The sequence below is a fragment of the Nyctibius grandis genome, chromosome 16 (genome assembly GCF_013368605.1).
Source record: "Nyctibius grandis isolate bNycGra1 chromosome 16, bNycGra1.pri, whole genome shotgun sequence".
Classification (NCBI taxonomy): domain Eukaryota; kingdom Metazoa; phylum Chordata; class Aves; order Nyctibiiformes; family Nyctibiidae; genus Nyctibius; species Nyctibius grandis.
The window spans coordinates 10692492-10713624 of record NC_090673.1 but is presented as its reverse complement, the minus strand read 5'-3'; the positions used below and the strand labels follow the sequence as shown (position 1 = coordinate 10713624).

General features: G+C 48.0%; 1 protein-coding gene across 1 annotated transcript in view; it reads right to left on the bottom strand.

Annotated features, from left to right (window-relative positions):
- The window catches only part of COL27A1 (collagen type XXVII alpha 1 chain), a 134108-nt gene that overhangs the window by 97829 nt on the left and 15146 nt on the right, over window positions 1-21133 (bottom strand). Inside the window, exons 5-9 of the mRNA XM_068413834.1 lie at window positions 17980-18024; window positions 17025-17078; window positions 14586-14630; window positions 12124-12177; window positions 10834-10878 (exon numbers count right to left, since the gene is read on the bottom strand). Of these exons, the coding sequence (XP_068269935.1) occupies window positions 10834-10878; window positions 12124-12177; window positions 14586-14630; window positions 17025-17078; window positions 17980-18024 (243 nt within the window). The remainder of the gene's footprint in view (window positions 1-10833; window positions 10879-12123; window positions 12178-14585; window positions 14631-17024; window positions 17079-17979; window positions 18025-21133) is intronic.

Genomic DNA, 21133 nt, shown 5'->3' with positions numbered 1-21133 from the left:
TACTTACGCTGCTGCAGATTTCAGCCACAGCCTTCAGCACTCCCCCAGATGTATCTTTCCTTTCTCAGAGGGCAGAGCTGGGCATAGAGTGACCCATGGATGCCACCGAGCAGCCTGGCCCTGCGGCTGCTAAGGTCTTGCCAATGTGGGAAGATTTTACTACTTTGAATAGTACAATTAAATCAATGTAACTACAGCAGCATAATATCATCTAGAGGAATGCTTGCTCCAGACTAAGAGCATTTGCTAAATTTGGTTTAAATCTCTTCCAACGTGATATAAACAATGCACTCCTCTGCCAGAATAAAAGTGTCCAGATAAGGAATTATTTAAATTCATATATTTCCCATTAATCTCTTCTTATGCCTCAGTTTCTCATACTAACCTTGCTGCTTAAAGATAAAGACAGAGGAGATTTGAGGCACTTGGTAATAGTGTTAATAAAAATCTACCTTTTACACAGGCTCTCCAACAGTAGGTCTCCAACTATCTAAAAAAGCAGATTATTCCTGTTTTGAAGGTGGAGAGCCGAGTACCTGAGGTCACTTGGCCAAGCTACCCAGTAAGAGGTTCGACAATAAAACCTGTTCACAGCACAATGTGTCTCCCCCCTCAGAGCCAGGGTTTCTGCTTCTCCTCAAGATGGGACGGAAAAGGGTCAAAGTGGCAGGAAACAGCAGAAAGCCCAGAACAGTGCGGGCTGCCATCACTGCTCCAACAGCCAGGCCCAAGGCAACCCTCAGCAGTGAAGCCCCGTCCTTGCCAACACCTGATCGTCCTTAACGTGCCATCTGCTCTCCTGACATGAGCACCCCTCCCGGCCTAGGCTCACAGATCACTGGGGTGATGGGTGGTCCCCTGGTACTTTTTGGCCCAAGCTGTAAAACAAACCCAGAGAAGGAAACAAATGGAAAGAGCAGCTTCAATTCAATTAACCCCCGGCATCCTAGCCCGACACTTGAGCTTGGCAACACAAGTATCAACAGTCTTTTGCCCATTAAATGAGGCCAAGGCTGGTGGCTGTGGCACAAAGGAGGATATTTTAGCATCCATACAGTCTCCAAAGACCCAAACCAGGCTGTGAAAGCTGTCCCAACACAGTCCTGTGCGCAGCAGGAAACAATCAATCCTCTAAGCCCCTAATGAAAAAGAAATCCCTTTCTTTCCATGGGGTAAGCAGTAGCAGTTTAAACCACAATAACAGTTCCAGTGACCACACTTTCCTAATTTATTGGATCTTGCACGTCTGTAAAAGCTATTTTTTCAGTGCTTCTTCCCTCCTGCCTGAGCCTAAAGGAGAGAGAGGTTCCCCAGGAACAAAACTAGCACTATTCAACTGAAACAAGCAGCCCAGGAGTTACAAGCAGACTTTGTTATCCCATTTGTTTCATTCCTGTAGGCAGCACTACCTCTCCTCTCCCGTGCACTGCTCCAGCAGCCTGAGGAGCCCAAAAGGAGGAAGAACACGTGGGGCAGGAAGCTCATTTTATGGTGCTGGCGGACAGGCAGGTCGCAACTGGCAGCCCATTACAGGAGACTTGTGAAAGGGATTAAAGAGTCCAGCACATTCAGCGTCTCCTGACCTTCTCAAAGTGAGTGTAGAGGGTTTTTTTGTACAAAAAAATCCACCGTTTTTCAGGGTGCAGCTGGTTTTCCAGGAAGCCTGGTCGCTGGAAATTATGCTCAAGAATCGGGACAGCAAAGAAAACACCCTAGTGAAAAATATCGAGCCGTGCATCCTGCCCGCTCTGTGGGAGGCAGGGGACATGCAGAGAAGGACCAGGACCAGGAAGGGATGGCAAATGGCAGCAGAGCTGGGAGGAAAATGCTCGACTAACAAGTTCTGTTGGCCAAGAGCCAGCGGGGTGCTCCTCCACAGTGGCTGAAGTCAGGTATGACAAAACTTTTGGCTCTGTCTCACAGCTGGGCAACACAGAGAGGAGGTGGCGGAAAAACATCCAGCTGAATGCATTTCACGTTGTCTGAAGGAGAAGTTCAATGAAAGAAGCAAGATGAAGCCTGAAGAGGAGGTGGAGAAAAAGCATACAAGCAGATGCTTTGCACCAAGCAAGATGCAGGTGCTGCCATGCTCTCCTGTCCCCACCCCAAGCAGAGCTTTACAGGGGTTGCACAGTTTGTCCTCAGGGAAGCTGAAGAACCACTGTTAGAGAGGGAACCGAGACAGAGGGAGATGCAAACTGATTTATCCCAGGTAACAGCGAGAAGGCTGAGGCTGAACCAGTAACTAAATCTCTATCTTTGAGATCCTACAATAGTGCCTTCATTCCTGTTCATCCACACTCCCTGCAAAGGGCATCCCTTCGTACGCCAGGAGACTCCTGCTGAGAACAACCAGACCCAGACAGACACTGGAACCAGCTCCTCCCGCATCAGGGGATTACATCCCCTTCCACCTCCCCTTCCTTTCTTCCTCTGCTTAAAACAAACAGAGCAGCCTGCTCTTTCTTGCTGTTGTCAGCCAAAGGGCTGCTCCTGGTCCGAGCAGATGCCACCACCTCTTGTCTCTTGTCCCTGGGAGCAGCTGTCCTCGGGGCAGCAGAGGTTGGTGAGATGCACCAAGGTCCTTTGCTTCCCCAAGGCCCTTTCAGGTGTGCGCATGTGGGTGGGTGTGTTGTATGTATACAACATCTGATTCAGTTTAAAACACTTTCCCTGATGGAGTAAGGGAGGCAGTCTGGCAGCTGCTGCTCCGAGGAATCCTGGCAGGTCTTCACGCCAACAGAATCCTTCTCCAAAAATAGGATTTTATTTTCCTGTTGGCTGAAGGTGAAGCTGCTCAAACCAAGCAGCCCTCCTGTCTTGTCTGCGAAAGACTCTATTTGCCAGTTGGCTCCGACCAGGTGAATCTCTGCCCAGGAGTCTCCCCAGGGATGGAGCTCGCAAGTCAAACAATTTAAATAATAATAAAAAAAAAAGGTGGTGGTGGGGAAGCAGGGCTGAGGGTGAGAGAAGGCATTCACTGGAAAAAAAGAGCGAGAATAAAATAAACAAGTGTAGCTGATGTTGGCAGCTTACGCCTCTGAGAGCATTCTCGGTGGAGAGAGCAGACGTGAGCCCCTCCAGAGGTGGGCACGAAGGCAAGCAGGCTGGCTCGGACCCAGCGCTGGTTCCTGGAGCGGTGAGAGTCACCCTAAAGGGAGCCTGGCAAACCCCGTGCTCTCGGCTTTAATTCACACTGCTATGCAGGAGCCTTTGCCTTCTGCTCAGCCTAGACCCGGCTCTGTGACAGCTTTCATCCCTGCAAAGAAGGGCGATGCCAACCTTGGCTGGGTACAGGACTGGCGGTCCTGCTGCAGTTCTGCTCCTTTGTCACTCCAAAGGGAGGTTTGCTCTCTCTCCCTTTGAGACTTCACACCTCCGTGTCACATCCTCTTTGGATAAAGATTTCATGGCATTTTTTAACATAACTACCCCTCCAGCTGTGGGAGCACAGCCCGTTCACCTCGAATACCAGCCAAAGTCCCCTGAAGCCCCTTCAGCCAAACGTCACTGAAGTTACCTGGCAGCCCCTCCACCCTCTTGCCCATCTGCTTTGCTCCTTTTATGCACATATATGATCTCTTCTCCCATCTGTGGGGCTCTAACAGAGTGCAGATTACACAGACACTATTACCTAATGCTGAAGAGCACTGACTTTGCCAATGCTCCTAATTATTTATGGCCAAGATTTCCAAAGCAAGCAGGCTCCTATTTAAGAAAGTCAAGCAACTTTGGTGATTGAAATGTTTTCAGAATCGAAAGTGACAGCTGCATTATTTTGTCTTAAAATAATTTCTGGGCTTTGATCTGATTTATGAATGAACATTTCCCTGCAGGAAGAAAGACGCTCTTGTGCTTAGGAGACCTTGGTTCAATTCTTCACAAGCTTTTTGAATGACGATGGACAAGTCACTTAGGGACGTTCTTGGAAACAAACTATCTTTGGGTTTGTTTCTTCTCTTTCAGTACAAGTTATGGGCCTTGGCACCTTTCAAACCCTTTTCTCTGTGTTTTCAGTACTTTGTCTTGCCCATTCGTCAAAAAATTAAATACATGCTAATATTGCCCACCTTATTTGGATGATGTAATCATGAACACAGCAATAGGTGCTGATATCAGAGTGATAAGTAACCATGCAAGCACCTCACCACAGCTATTTGGGAAACTCCAGACACGTGGAACACAACTCAGGCCAAAAAGAGATGGCGACATTTTCTCTGGGCTCACATCTGCATTTCAGAGCAGTGAACCAGGCCCAGAGGGGAGCGGAGAGCAGCTGCCCAGTTTCAGTGTCCAACTTAAGCATTAAAAAAGTCACTGATTGCTCAAACCAACTCTATTTTAAAAATGTAGGTTAATAAAGAAAAATTACAGCAAAGGATTGACTTAGATGGCTAACAGGAAAAACCCAATTAATGGGCTAAAACTCTCCGAGGAACAAAAGAGCTTTGTTAATTACTAATTTTCAGGACCTCCACTTGACTTTTCATGCAAACAGAATGATTAAAAGCATATTTTTTTTTTAGATCAATCATTTCCTGAAGAAGGCAACAAACTTTTTGGTGCTACGCTGGGGTATTGGCACAAGGCAGAGCGAGCTACCCAAGTCCTGCCCATCAATTCGTACAGGCCATTTGTGCTCCTTCCTGCAGCTCATTTTACGAATTTACCTGTACAAACAGGGCCTCAGCCTGCACATGTCTCCATTCACTTCAGCTGGCCGCGTCTGAAAGTACATCTCTCTATGTACTGGGCTTACAGTTCAACCTGAACTGGGACACCAGTTGGGAAGGAATGCTTTATGGGTTGGAGGGTGAGTTCACCGAGTGCTCAGGCGAATCAGGCCTGAGCAGCGAAGCTATGTGGAGGGGTAAATATTTAGTTTCAGAAGATGTATACGGAAAACATCATTTAGGATCAGTTAAAAAAAATTGTTCCCATTTCTTTCAAATCTTAGGAAATGGCTTGTGGACCAACACACTGAACTGTCACCTAGCTAAGAGGGAAACCGCAGAAGTTTATCCCTACTTCTTTAGAAATTTTTCAATTTTAATTGCAAAATTTCTTTAAAATGTTTCTCAGTGTTTAGAGAGAAGTACAGCTCCATTCTTCCTCCTTTTTTGGTTGGTAGATAACAAGGTCTCAGCGACAAAAGAGACATGGCTGGACCCTTAGCAGCCCACTTGAGCCATGATACTCAATGCTGTAGGTGAGAGCTCTTAGGGTGTACCCCATGTCATGTTTCTTATGAGAAAAGCCGTATGGGCTGCGTCTTTGCACTCCCAGGGAGCTCACTCGAGTCAACTGGAGTTTGGCAATTACTCACTAAAGAAGAGGTACTCTGAAATGTTGTTACCAGTTTCCCAAATCTCAACTTGTGCGGTGCCGGAGACTCACGCCTGGTTCACTCCAAGTGCAAGGAAGGACCTCAGCTGCATCCAAAGTGGAGAAAAGACTGGAGCAAGAAGAGAGGAGCTGTTTATCGTCTTAGTCCCTACAGAGAGGCCCAAGATTTATTTTCTTGGTAATTTGTGGTTATGCCAGCCTTTCCAGACACATGGCAAAACACGTCTCTCCTTTTGTTTGCACGGACAGCAGCTGAGACTGTGTCACTTGGCAAAGCCCCAGGCACTTACGTTCACTGCTAAGTTATCTCAGCCATACACCAAAAGGTTGGGGGAAGCTGTAAAGTGAAACCTTCCTAACCCAAAGGCAGCCCTGCTTTTTGCTGTCTAGTGTCTCCCACAAGGCAATGCCTTTCCATATGATGCAACAGCCTACCCGTACTGGTGGGGAGCGCAGGGGTACCACATGCACTTCTAACAACTTATCAGATGAAGAAAAAAGAACATATTGAGACTTGGTGTTCACTGGAGGCAGGAGTTAGGACATCATTAACTTTATAAGTCAACATGGAAGAAGAGAGCAGACACGAAGAATAGCCTGGCAAGAAGGCACCGCTGCATGGCAAGCTGAGAGCTGGCAATGGGGACCCCGACTGTGGTCAGCTCATGCAGAACGGATGCCAGATTCGGCAGCTTGCCACCGCCTTGATGGTCACAAATAAATACTGAGGCTACGTTAGAGGGGCTGCCAGATCTCTGCTGGCTCTCACAACCTCCACGCTGTGGCTGACAGGCAGAGGGACAGAGACTTCTGCACTCACCTGTGCACTGATCCCTAATACTTAAAATCCACATGCCACTTCATAGCACCTCTTCCTTGACATCCGAGCCGTAACCCTTGGCATTTCCATGCTAAGTTTCAGCTACTGAGCTCAAAGGAGAGCCGAGTGTGTTGTCCCTGTTCTGCACAGAGCCAAGAACAGCCAGACAGCTTGTCTGAAGTTGCACGCCATGGCGGGAAACCAGGTCCCGTATCCTCTCCCTCCTCCTGCGCAGTCACCCAGCGATGCAGCCTCTCCCCACCTTGCCTTGGCAGACTCCGACCATTCTCACAGGTGGAGGCATCAGCCCTCCTGGCCACACATCCTGACTCCAAACCCTCCCTCTCTGCCCGCTCCTTACACGGTCTGCTCCACCTGTCAAGCTATCTCCTCTGAGCCGCTCTTGGGCAACACACTGGCACTTGCCAAAGGCTGCGTGGAGCCTGATGGCAGAGCCTGTGCTGTCAGGAGGTGTTTGCCTCCCTTGCCTGAGGTCAGCAGGTGGGCAGGAACCCGCATCACAGCCCCCAGCAGCTGGTGGGACACAGCTGCGCATCGCTCACAAACACGAGCTGCTGGAGGACAGAAGAGCGAGCAGTAATGATGAGCACAGCTACACAGGGAAGCCGAAATGCTTGTGGTATTAATGACTTGCTCATGCTACTGTTACTTAAACCTTCCAGCCCTGGGGATGGGCTGATCCTGTGCTGTTTTGTAACCCAGCTGATGCATGCTCCAGGCCAGGCCTTTTCTTTCACAAGGTGTTTGCACGGTACCTGACACAGTGAGGCTCCGAGTGTTCAACCAAGCTCCAGGCACCGGACCAGCAGCACCATAGAATCACAGAATGGTTTGGGTTGGAAGGAGCCTTAAAGACCATCCAGTCCCAACCCCCCTGCCATGGGCAGGGACACCTTCCATGCTGCAAGCCCATCCAACCTGGCCTTGAACACTGCCAGGGAGGGGGCAGCCACAGCTTCTCTGGGCAACCTGGGCCAGGGTCTCACTACCCTCATAGCAAAGAATTTCTTCCTAATATCTCATCTAAATCTCGCCTCTTTCACTTTAAAACCATTCCCCCTTGTCCTGTCACTACTTGCCCTTGTCAAAAGTCCCTCTCCCACTTTCCTGTAGCCCTTCCAGGTACTGGAAGGTGCTAGAAGGTCTCCCCGGAGCCTTCTCTTCTCCAGGCTGAACAGCCCCAACTCTCCCAGCCTGTCTCCAGAGCAGAAGGACTCCAGCCCTCTGAGGATCTCCGTGGCCTCCTCTGGACTCGCTCCAACAGCTCCGTGTCCTTCTTCTGTTGGGGGCCCCAGAGCTGAATGCAGCACTGCAGGGGGGGTCTCACGAGAGCGGGGCAGAGGGGCAGAATCCCCTCCCTCGCCCTGCTGGCCACGCTGCTGGGGATGCAGCCCAGGACACGGGTGGCTTTCTGGGCTGCGAGTGCACGTTGCCGGCTCATGGTGAGCTTCTCATCAACCATCACCCCCAAGTCCTTCACCTCAGGGCTGCTCTCAATCCATTCTCCGCCCAGCCTGTATTTGTGCTTGGGATTGCCCTGACCCATGTGCAGGACCTTGCACTTGGCCTTGTTGAACTTCATGTGGTTCGCACAGGCCCAGCTCTCCAGCCTGTCCAGGTCCCTCTGGATGGCATCCCTTCCCTCCAGTGTGTCGACCGCACCGCACAGCTTGGTGTCGTCGGCAAACTTGCTGAGGGAGCACTCAGTCCCACTGTCCATGTCGCCGACAAAGATGTTGAACAGGACCAGTCCCAATACCGACCCCTGAGAAACACCACTCGTCACCGGTGTCCACTTGGACATCGAGCCATTGACCGTAACTCTTTGAGTGCGACCATCCAGCCAATTCCTTATCCACTGAGTGGTCCATCCGTCATTCTTGAACGATGACTAGCTGTATCTCCTCTTCCTGCGGGTTACCTCCTTCAGTGACAGGGCATCTTCTCTCTAAAGACAAGCTAGGACTGATATGTCACCTGTGCATGCCAAGACAGAGCGTAACAACAGCTTCTCTTGTTCCGTTCACCCATGTGGTCCACGGTGCGGACCACAGCCCTGCTGCCCTCACAGCAATGAGGCCTTTTTAATCCTCTTTTTTTTTTTTTGGCCAGCTGCTCAACTGAACACCATAAAAATCCACAAAACCACCATAAAAAGCCATTCTTTTCAGCCACTGCATTGGCAACACCAAAGGTTTAAGCAACGAGCTGCTTCAGCTCCAGGCCTCCAGCCTACCTCTGAAACAGGCAGCAGAGCCGAAGACGTACAGACTCACGTTATTTCAGTCTCCCTAGTGCACTGTACTCTAATCATAATTCTCTCCCTAGCCCACCCCAACCCTCTCCTTGCTCAGGAGTTTGCCAGGGCCCATACGTTAGACATGCACTCGCCTCCTATGTTGCCGATGCGCAGCAGGGAGAGCAGAGCGGGAGGTGGAGTCAGCTGTTTCCACGACAGATTCAGCATGTCCCTCACAGCTCTGCAAAACTTAACTTCCCTGGAAGGGTTTCAAGATCTGACTCATGTCCAGTTCTTCTATTTTAATCATTCCCTCTTACATCATTCTCGGAGGCCCACAGTGTCACATGCAAACTCCCCCAGCCCCCCGCTCCTCCTCTGCTGTGCACTTAATCTGCTGCTGTCTCTCATCCCAAAAAAAATTAGGTAGAGAAATATATTTGATATCAACTCCTTCCCTACTCTCCAGAGCATTTACCAGCTTTGGATGGTAGCTAACAAGGGCTTTCAAGAGCTCACCATCGCAATGGCAACACTGAAATAGAACAGGAACAGCAGCCGTGCCAGCAAACCTAGCGGCATGGGGATGGGAGAGAGCAGGAAAATCACAGCAGGCTCAATGCAAACCAGCTGGGAGACAGCACAGGCCAGGAGGTATGTGTTGGGAAGGGAACCAGGTCAGCTGGTTCCTACTTTCCATTATCCCAGTCACTTCCTGAATAACTCTGGACGTCACTTAATCGTTTTGTTCACGCTCGGAAGTACAAATCATCAGCAACGGTTCATTCAAGATTTCTTATTAAACCTGATATCATGAAATGGGGACGGAGCCAAAACTCTCTGAAAGAGCCGAGTAGAACAAAGGTGCTCACGCGCAGCCGTTTAATCCCTGCTCTAGATCCCAGCCTAAATGCCTCCACGGTTGTGAGATTCCCCGCTGATCTCAGGGGAGCCCCTTGTTTGTAACAGTGACCGCCAGACAAAAACCCTTGCCTGGCAGATTACAACTGCTCGCCAAACAACAGCTGGACCGCTTTGAGCCTCCAGTGTGCTCTGTGCAGCGACAAGGCAGAGAGCAGAAACCCTGCACCTAACGACAGTTGCTTTGTTTGTTTTACTCTGGTCAATGAGTCACCGTTCCATCGACCGGCTCTCTGCAATTATTCATCACAGAGGCTTCTGGTGCAACCAGCGGCTTGCAAAACCGTAAGATCTGGTACTGATTTCAACTACACCCCCCTAAAAAAAAAAATCTGCTCGATCTTCCCCCATCCCAGGGAGAGAACAGCCAGCTGGGATCAATGTGGCACTGTGGGGATGTTTGCATGGCTTTTACTGTGGGAACACCAGCAAGCGGTAGGCGTGGGACTCCTGGAAAGCACGCGTTTGCATGCAAGGGTGACAAGGGGAAAGCACCGGATTTTTCCGTGTGTGGGCGAGTGGACATTTTACAAGGAGCCTGTGAGTGCAATGATGTCAGGAGATCGAGACAAACTCAGGCTAACACGAACGACAAGGTGCAAAGGCAATGAGACACAGCAGAGCACAACCGTGCCTGATCTCTCCACTGACTCCTGGAGCAAAAAACTTGACACATTTTGGCAAAGGAAGCACACAGGATTGCTTGGAAGAAGGCCAATGTGCAAAAGGCTTTCCTTTCTGTCCTTTCCCTGTTTCCTCTGCTCATTTCAGTACTTTTCCACCTGCTTCTACTTTGCCTTTTGCTACAGTCAGCACAAATCCTTTCTTCTGTGCAGCTCTCACAGTTCCCACCTTGTATTCAGCCCTACCTGCAAACACCTTTTCCTCCTGGCCAAGCTCTCAAATCTACCTGGTCTCCTTGCTCCTCAAACACGTCTTAATCTGATCTGCTTTAACTCAGTACCACCACCAAGGACAAAAAGGTTTCTATACAAAAGCGCACTTGCAATATACAAACCAGGATGGTACAAGGATTGGAGAAAACCACAGCAAAGAGAGGCAAACATGGTGGGACTGGTGGAAGCACAGAGCAGTGGATGTAACAGAGCGAGCACAGACACCTGGGATGCTGCCATCACGGTGGGGAATGAAAAAGTGCAATCAGGGAAGAGGCTGGGCAGAGGGAGGACAGAGGGGAAGACGTTGCAGAAGAGAATCTGAGAAGTGTAAGATCCAAGGGAGCATGGAGACAGTGCAAAAAAAGAACAAAAATGCCTGTGAAGCGGGCAGAGCACAAAAGAAAGGAAGAGAACAATATTTTTATCTTCAGTTTTCTTCCTGCTTGAGAAAAGAGTGGTGGAAAGGTTTGTCTGATCTCCCCATTTAGTTCCCATCAAAAGATATGAAGGGACCCAGCCAAAAGCCAGATGTTTCGTTTCCAGTTTCATTCAACAAGGTCTGCATAATAGACGAGGAAAAACTTTACCGGCCTACCCATCTTGCCCCTCTTCCCAGGAACTCCAGGGATCCCCTGCAAGGAAAACACACAGAGAAAAAAAATAATGGGTCTGGTTGAGAAAGCAAACAGCCAACCAACAATACAAAACAAAACTAGAAGAGGAAGGGGAATGCAAAACAGGCTAATGACTGTGGCATTGTTCAGGAATCAAAATGTCAGCTACTTGCAGTCAGCTGTGAGAGCAGAAGACAATTAACCTTCACCCACTAACTACGGCCCTCCCTGAGGACACACGCAGGCAGCATCCACACCCAGGGCAACAGGCTGAAGCTGTGCTTAGCAGGAGCAGTCATTAAGCTACTGGTCTGGAACCGAATGAAGGCCAAGGCACTCGCTGGAGAACTTCTGTTTATGTTTCTTATTTAGTTATACAAGCATTAAATCAGCGACTCTAGAGCACAGGGCAGTCCCCTCCCAGCCAGGCACACACACACACACACACACACACATGCACTCCCACATCCCAAGGCCTCTCTTCTTTCTGGAGCTTGCATTTGAGGGAGGAAAAGCTGGAATAAAACAGTCTTCATCTTACAGCAACCTTCCTTAGGAGTTCTTGCAGTGGGAAGAGGGGGTCCTTGGATGGGTAGAGATCAGGCAGGTGGGGGGAGACGTGGGGGAAAAGAGCAAAAAAGCAAGGGAGGTCCTGCAAAGCTCTGAACACGTGGGTTTGGAGAAGGCACAATGAGAAGGATGGGGGCAAGGGAGGACACATGGGAACAGCAGCCACAGCTGCCCATCCACAGGCCCCAGTCTTGACTGCCCAACTCGATGCAACTGGAAGGAAAGCCACTGTCAGAAAGCCCCAGGCACTGTCCCTTCCAAGAGCCAGGCTCTTTCCAGACACCTCCAGTTGGACGCCCAAAATGCTGGGACACTGTGGCTGGGGTGTCAATCCTGCGGGAGCAGGGAATTTCCATGTACATTCTCCCCCCTCCCCATCCCACTAAGATGAACTGGTAAGGGGGAGGAAGAAGGCAGGTTTTGAGTGAAGAAAAATATAGAAAAACTCCTCCCTACTCAACAGTGAGGTCTGATGACCCTGTCTGAAGCCTAGGTTTTCCTGAGCTGCATATCAACACCATACAGGGACACAGGGCTTCATGCAAGGGCAGAAACAGGCTAAAGAGGGCATGGTTAAACCTTAGGCATGCTTGCCTCCTGCCTCAGGAACAAGGGACAGAGAAGGTTACAACAGGCTCTGAAGAACTGTATTTAAAAAACAACACATCAAGGTTTTCTTCACAAAATACTCACTCGTTCTCCATCAGCCCCTGGTAGCCCAAATAACCCTGGGAGACCAATATATCCCTAAAGAAAAGAGGAAACAAATAGTCAAATCCACTTCTCCAGTAGCAGACAGTCTGTCTTTCCTGAACAGAAGAGCATCCTCCAGCGTTGGTCAACAGCAGCCGTGATGAAATAAACCTTGAGGCAAGTGTATATGCCCATGGACTGCATGGTGCTGGCTTCCACGATGTAGTCCAAGGGCACATACCCTCACACCAGGGATCATGAGGACTTCGGGCAGGAAGAGGCCAGCAAGAAGAAACCTTACCTGGGCTGGCTCTGAGCACACCTGAGGGAAATGGAGCTTGGTTCAAGGTTAGCAAGAGTGAGAGCAAAAGTAATCCACATGCCTACGTCTCCTTTCATCTCTCCAAGGGCTCCTTCCCTGCCTCTCGCACCCCGTCCCAACTGTGTTGTGAAAATGGCCTGTTGTACCAAGCCCCAAGCCCTTTCTGCTTGTCTTATGTCACACAGCAGTTGCACGGTGCAGCTCCCTCTCACACAATCATCACCTTCGCCTGGCATGCCAGGCTGCCAAGCACCCGGTGCTGAGAGAGGAGCAAATCAGCAATGGTTCTGCCTAAAGCCTTTCCCTGCAAACTCTGTTGCACCACCAAGACCTTTTGCTAACACTTCATCAACCCAAGCACCACGGGCCTCGCCTGGGCAGGGAGAGGCTGTCTGGGCCACTTCAGGCTCTTTGTATTGGTGTATGAGGCTCAACTTGCACCTAGTTACAGATCCTCTGACACTCAACTGTAGAGCAGCCTTCTTTGCACCAACGTGTTGCACATAAGATCCGCTCCTTTCGCGCTCATCAGCAGGCATCGCATTTTCAAGTACGCAACGTTTCTCTATGGCCTTGGGATCCTGCTCAGGCAGGGCACAGATGCTGCATGTCCCTTCCCTTGCAACAATTGAAGCCTTGTGTTTAAAGCTCTTTGCTCAGCATTTAGTACAAAGTTACCTTGTGTGCTGGTCCTTTGCAAAGGACTAATTTGTGCCAAACAGGCAGAATCAAGAGGAAGTGAATTTCAGCAGGGAGCCCCCTCAGTGGCACCTCACTGTTACAAGAGCCAAGCGTTAACACTGATTTTCTCTCATCTTTCTTTCTCCATCATCACTAAATCCCTTACTGTCAACCCTACCAAATTTTTTCACCAGTCCATCGCTCCCTTTAGGTTGTGCTTCCTTTAGGGGTGATACCTAGCTGGGAAATACGGCCACATTAAAATGATGTTGTCTGCCTTTGCCTCCTGAACCTCAAGACAAACCATGTAACTCCTGAACTACTTCCTGTAGAGAAAAAAAATAGAGGTGGGGGCTGTAGAAGAGTCCACGGTTGGCTCCCTCAATCTTCAAAATGCAGATCTCTCACCTTAGTACACGATTCTGATTGACTGCAGTTGAACTGAGAAATGGCTTTCTTGGGTAGCTACAAATATTTTAGCCCTCGGCACTCAGGAGTTCAAAGTGGAAAATAATGTTCAAGTCTTACATTCTGCACATCTACCACATGATTATTACACAAGGGCCTGGTTAGGCCAGTGAAACAGATGCATGAGGGAACACTTTTATCACTTGCAGAAGTGAGGTGAGCAAGTTGTGCTATATCTCAGATCTTCCTCTCTCCTGGAGGACACTGAACGTGCCATCTCCCTTCCCAGCTCAGGAATACAGCTAGCTACAGGGTCAGCATTTGTTTATTCCTTGCAGTTTTCCTAGTGATGAAAGCCAGCTGGTTGAATTTACTGCATATAGAGAAAGCATCACGTGTTTGAGAAAGGGGGAATTTTATTGGCTCCGAATCTCAATGTGAATTTATAATGGCAGGAAAAGAACAAAATGTGATTACTGAGAGTCTTAATTGGTAAAAAAATAAAAATAATCCTTTGTAGGGAGAATGAACCCCCAGCAATTCAATCTGGTGAGCAAAACCAGGCAGAACAGAGATATTACCGTTTGTATTTGCACATGGCTTCAAGATGCCGGCTTGCTGTTCTGCTTAATGATATAAATCAGTCCCAAGCTCAGGACTATACCCAAAAGGGCCCACATTCAGCATGGTCGAAGACTGATGAACCCCACTTAGTGAAACTAAAGAGGCCTTTGGGAGATGGGGCTTGCAGAAAGTTCAGACTTTGCTCTTTGGTAGGAATTTGTATGCCATGCCTGCCTCTCCTGCAATGTGAGCTCTGAAGGGGTTGACTTTGTATCATCAGCATTATTGGTGAACTCTGATCTTGGTACATTCCATGTTTAATTTAAAAAATTTAGCAGTGCTTCAGTAAACAAGCAGTGCGCAGTTCAAATCCCCCGAATCCAACAAATCAAGGAAGTGGTCTCAGGATTGTACAATTAAGCATAAAGTTTCTTGAGAAGCTTTTGGTAAAAACAAGTAGAGAAAAGACAAACAAAAGGCTGCTTACCCGACTGCCTTTTGGACCAGTTTCCCCTATGGGGCCAGGTAAACCCTAGAACAGAAGGGAAAAAACAAAGACAAATGTGGCCAGGCTTTAACTTAACGACCAGTGCCAGGTCCCCAGCACCGTCCCCGCGTGGTTCTGCTGCAGTGCCGCGTCCAAGGCGTATCAACAAAGGAGAAAAAAGGACAAAATGATACGAATAACAAATCTCCCATTGTTGGCGAGCCGGGACTCTGCAGAACCTGAGACTGCTGCCCACAGAGAGCCTTCCCTGGGGCTGAAGCAGAGATTTCTGATCGTAAAGACCAAACAGGCTACGGCAGCAGGGTGCACAGAGGGTGCGTTACACTTCAGCTGCCACAGATAGCAATGCTCTGTACCCCACAGCTCTCGATTCATTTCCCTGCCTAACTGAGCACAGGCACAGAAAATGACAAACGTGTTTCAATCCCTGTTTAGGGAACACAGGTGGGCCCTGATGCAGTGAGAAAGCCCCTCAAATTTCTACAGCCTAGAAAGTCACTTAGCAGTGCAGGTACTGCCTATCTCTAACCCTTTGCAGCACCAACAGCTATGGAAAGAACTGAAAAGACATTCCCCATTCTACTTCTACGCCTATTGCTGCTCACTTAAAGTCCTGTGAAAAAGAACCCTGTAAAAATTCATAATGAATTTTCATGTTTATTGTCTTCTAGCAAGCTTCCAGGTCAATTTTTTCTAGTTCCAAGTGTTGTTGGGCTTTTTTGGAAGTGGGGAAAAAGAAAAGGCTAAGTCCATATTTTCTTTAGCTGGCAGCACTGCACGCTCAGCCTGCAACCTGAAAGTCAGGTTGTGCTCTTTCCTGGCTCATGCATCGCTGCCAGAGATTTCAGCCATCGGGGTGAAGTTAACAATCCTGCCTATGATGCACAAATCAAAACAGAGCCGAGCTCTCTCTCCCATAGCGCCGCAGAGCCAGCACAGCTGACAGGAGTAACAAGTAGTAAAATCTCAGTAAAGTAAACAGCTCTGGTTCTGGATACACACAGCATTCAGATATACTGAAAAAAGCTGCCTAAAAAAAAAAAAGTCACTTTCCTGACCCAAACCACATTTTAAGAAAGCACTTTTGTTCTTCGTAGGTCAAGCACAAAGATTTTGCCCTGCTTATCTGATGGGCACAACGCTGCTATGAATTGCTGAACAGCATTCATTAACCTTGTATGACCAATATAGCCCGGACAGCTTCATGTTAGTCATCTCACACACATCCACACCTAGGAGATTCTTTGGCATGCAAATCCCTAAGAGCCTTTCAGAGTATGAATGGAGCATTCAGTCAGGTGCATAAAACTCTCCTCCAGTTCTGCCATCTGCACGCTCCAGTGTGCATCTGTATATTCCGCCTAAGGTTTGCTAAGCAAGGTATCAATTTAATTTTCAATTTAAAATGGATCACACGTTATTGACAGGCTGACGCGGGGGATGCAGACTTGTTCTGCACATCTAGTTCATGTTTAGTCCAATAACCTGCACATCTGGGTAAAAACTCACATATGAACTCCTGACAAGTCTGAGAGACTCATGACAGACTGCTTAGGGTCTGACATCTGTCTAGCCTCTTAGCTGTGTACTTAGATATAAACGTGGCGGAACCCAACATTAACGTGTCTGTTTTAGCAAACCATGACAAACTCATTTCACTGTAAAATGTTACAGGGCCAGGTCTTCTGCCCTCAAACAGATTTCACGTAGAGTCTTACAAATTCTTCCTCTTAAATTTTCTTCCTATTACTCAGTATCTTACATCAGTAAGACAATAAAGTGTCCAATCTTGATCCATTTTCCTTTGCACACTCCTCCATTCCTAAAGCTGGCTTTGTGCAATTTTTTCAGAATGAAAATAAAGACTTGGTTCTTTCATCATCATTTTTGCAGCTGCAAATATGATTTTTATATGTATTTATGGTCCATGTATGATTTTACATGTCTGTATAGATACAATTATGATAGTGAATATTACTAGTGAGAGTTCATCTGAATCTTTTCTTTCAGTAACACACCTTCTTGTGTCCCAGGTTTCTAACCTGCTCAACATTAGATGTAAAATGTGCCTAGAAGTGAAGGGTTAGCAGCTTGCAGGTATGTTTCTCTTCTCTGCTGGTTGTTTCCCCCCATGCCCCTCGTTGTTATACTGAAGTAAATATTTGTCAGATTTTGCTATAGAAATTCAGGTTTTATCTACCATAGGCACAAAATACTTTCTAACAACCTTAGTGTCCCCCAGAGTTGAAAGGCCCTGTCATTGATACAGCATCCTGGGGAGGGAAGAAGGAAAATATTCAGGCCTATTCTAGAGGTCTGCGCTGTCTTTAGTGGGACACATATTTAGCAGGGCATGTATTTAGCTACCTGCACACCCAAATCCCTAGTCTGTGCACAGCACGATGAGATTTACTGCACCTGCCTGCCAGGATAACCTTTGGCACCTGGACTTCCATCTGGTCCTCGTTCGCCCTTTGGAAAGAAAAAAGAAAAGGCACAGAAGGTAAGGTGAATGTCACACCTGGGAAGCCTTTTTAGCCACTTCGTTCTTTGAGCTGGGGGTAAAGGAGGGTGGAATGGATTAGCCTAATGCAAATTTATAAAGGAAGGAAATATTAAGGGTAGACAGTGGAATAAATTAACACGGGGGGAAAACACACAGAAGCCAAGTCAAGAGGATCCATGCATTAAGCAAGTGTTGCTATTTCTCCTTCTCTCTCCATCTGCAGTGAAAGCCCCAGATAGTTTGAAACAAGGAGGCTAAGAGAAGGTGTAAGGCTGCATCTATATCTGGCATATGGAACTGTTTTACTGGTGGGGAAGCACTGCCAAAATTCTTCAAAACGAAACAGATTCATGTATAATATCCTTTAACATCATTGCTAACAGGGCCTGCTATTCATTGCCTTTTTTTTTTTCTGAACTGGAAACATCAGACTTAACCAAATAAAGGAGGGGGAGAAAAGGGGAGAGAGGGAATGGGCTTTGGGAGGGGAACTACATGTTAGTACTTAATATGATGTGGCTAGTAAACTCCAGGTGAAATTAATGTAAAAGGAAAAATAAAGGGGGAGTAGGGTAAACTGGTATTTCTTCCACCATGTAAACTTAACATGGTTGAGCAATAAAAATTAGAAATTAAGTTTAGAAACTCCAAGGCAGTCTCCTCCCACCAACCTGCTGATGCTCAGTCAGCCTATGTGCACAGCTGGTGCAGTACGGGAGTTCACTGCGCATCCCTGCGTGTACCAAGCTGCCCCTGGCAGGAGCTGGCTGTCCACGCTGAGCAGGCTGTGCAGGATCCAAATGAGCATCAGAGCCAGCAAATCCATCCCTCTTTAAAGGTTCAGTGTTGGAAACTGGGAAAACTCACCTGGTCTCCAGGGTGACCTGGTGGTCCAGGGTAGCCTTTATATCCCTGTTGAGAGAAGATGGAAGAGGTGAATAAGAAGGAAAAAAAGAATAACAAAATAATCTTGTTTTGGTTTTAATTCCTCTTTGCAGGTGGGAGCAATGTTCTGAGGAGAAGCAGGTCTTGAGATGTGGGATAGCACTACACAATCACGCAAACTTTTAACCTGCTGCTCTGTGCTTGCATCACCCCGATGCTCCCAGCCTGCTGCAAGGCGGTGTGGCAGCAGCACCCGCTGGGGTCCGACCTGGGGGTTCCTCAAAAAGGACTTGCTCCATGAGCAGACTTAGAGTTGTATCTATGCTCAGACCTGTCTATTTGTAATCTACACCTTTAGCAAAGCTATCCTTAATCCTTAGGAAACCACAGGCTCGTAGGGTGAAATGTTGGCTTTGGGCAGGTTGGGGGACTACACAACACGAGTCTCTCCCATTTCAGAGTGCTCACTTTTGCTTTAGAACTTGAAATGCCGTAGGAAACACCAAAGTAACCATTTACCATCATGGGAAACTTCAGTTTTGTTTCTAGCTTGAATTTGCCTAGCTTCCAGCTTTTCTAATCTAATTATTACGAGGTATGACAAGATCCAGAGCCCTTCATTATGAAGCTACCTAAAACGGTGAGCAAGCTGCCTCTTAACCTGCTCTTTGCTGAATTAATTAGAATGAGTTTCTTAAGCCAGCTTGCTGCCTGGCAAGCATTGCAGGCTTCAAATCATTCTCACAGGTCTTTCATAAACCTGCTTCAGTTTTTTTGAGATGCAGACACTGGAGTGGGACAAAGGTAGCCTGTTCAACTGCAGACTGATCACTATGTATTTTAAGAGTTTGCTTTCTCCAGGATTTACCTAGAGCTCTCTTCAAACACTGAGTAAATTCTGCAAGTGACAGACACTTCATCAGATTTTTTTTTTCCCTTCTCCTTTATTATCTTGCTTCAGCTATTTAAAACTCGTTTCCATCAAGCGGAGTCAGAGCAGATTAGAAGATTAAATTCAGTTACAGAAATGACTGTTTAGCTGGGCTACTAGCAAGACTGTAAAAAAAGGGCAGAAAATTTAACTTGAAACAAATGGAGAGAGAAAATAAACAAGAAACAATCCTTGCACAAATACTACAGAAATAACAAAATGCTTTCAGGATGGGTTACAATTGCTAATTATAACTCAGTCTCTGCTACTCACCCTGGCCCCAGCCAGGGCTCCGGGCACGCATTGCCTGTCTGTGAAACCCCCAGGGGAGCAGCCCCTGCCCCGGGAGCCATAACCGAGCCCTGGCTTGGCCGAGGACGTGGCCTTTTGCTTCACTCACCAGATGAACCCAGGCCTGTTTCAGCTCCCAGCTCCACACCTCTGCTTAACGGCTTTTTTATTCTTCCCATGGGCTATTCTAGACCTGCAGCCTAAGCCTTCGCTGGCGGAGGTATGCAATGCTCTCAGCCATCCTGGCTACTACCCACTCCCCTTTGCATTCCTCCTCGCTCATTATTTCAGATATTTTGGCCTGGAAAAATGTTGATTCCTTTTTCAGCGATTCTCTCCTGCTTGACCTTGCTGATGTACCACGGCTTGCTCTTTTGACTGAGCTGCACCCCCTGAGAAGATGGTGGCTGACCTGAATGACCATTTGGCTCCCAGCTAGCCCTTATTTGAACCACCTAGAAGGTCCTTTTCCAAACTCTGTTAGTGCATTTCAACCAATGGCTCCTAATTGGAAGTGACTCAGCAGCTCTTGGAGCAGGACCAGCAAATGGGACTTCCTGCCCCTCTCCAGGAATCTGCCCCATGAGATCCTCCCTCTGGCTCCTCGACAGAGGCTCAGCATCAGCAGAGAGGAGGCAGGATGCTCCACCCTGGCTGGGTGTCTGTACTGAAGGTGAAGGCACGTTGTGAAGGTCCAGACCTGCCTGGGTGTGGAAGGCTCAGTATCGGTATCACCCATCCCTGGAGCGTGGACCAGCAGGGCGTTGTGCAGACGGAGAGTGTCTGTTCTGGCCCCCAGCTCACCTCTTCCAGAGAGAGCTGCCAACAGAAACAACCCTGGGTTTGGCACCTCCAGATGTGCCCTGGGATTTAAGCACAGAGGTCCTGGGGCCTCTGCCCAGCTCCTCCAGCCACAGCCTGGAGCAGGAACTACCTTTGTTTCCAGACAGCTGGAGCACCTGCATCCATGGATACAAACACTTAGAGATGTCTCACTCCCTCCACTGATAAGAAAGAGGTGCCTAGCTTGGCTGCTCTGAACCAGTCTGCCCTGACTGGGTTCCTGCAGGACAGGCGTTTCAAGCCTGCTATGTCCACCCCAGAGAAGGTGATTAGATGATAGCCCCTCGAGATGCTCAAAGCACATCCTGAGCTAAAGTCTGCACCAAGCATCTCATTGCTAGCTCTATAATGGTAAGTGAATGGCACTCAAGTTAAATATGTAGACACTCTATTACTGTTGCATCCTATTAAATATCCTCCTCGCTACATATAATGATCTCTGGGAAGCTTTGAACGTGTGTTTCTTTATAGTATAATGCAGTTATTTCTGTCTCAGGTTAATTATAGTGAGAAGAAAACGTAAAAGCTTGTGTATGCTCAAGCTGGCTGCAACGTGAATGTATTTACCTACTAAAATCCTCTTCAAATAGTGCTAAAATGACAGGGCAGAGGGTATGAAAACAACTGCATTTGCTCTTTTATCCAAACACTTCCTCATGATTACAGGGCGCCCAACACAAAGGGCTGTGATTTACAAAGGAAATTGCACTCCAGTGAAGGATTTACTCATCTGTGATGATATTTATAATCCACGCTCTCCTAGCTAAAAAGGATCATCCTGCACTTTGATAGGAAATGTGAGGAGTAAAGAGGCCAGCGAATAAGGTCTACACGACAGGATGTGTTTTGAAGCACTGACCAAGTCCCACCTCTGTCTTCACTCTCTGAGTGACTTTAACGAAGCCTTTTCTCTCTCACCACTGCTGTCTTCTACAATCTTGCACTTGGCTACAACCGTTTTCTCCTCCCCAGCATTTGAGGCTGGGAGCAATGATACAGCACTCTGCTGAGATGTATCTGCAAGGCAAGTCTGCAGCCCACGTACAAAAGCCAAAGCTCACAGACACCTCG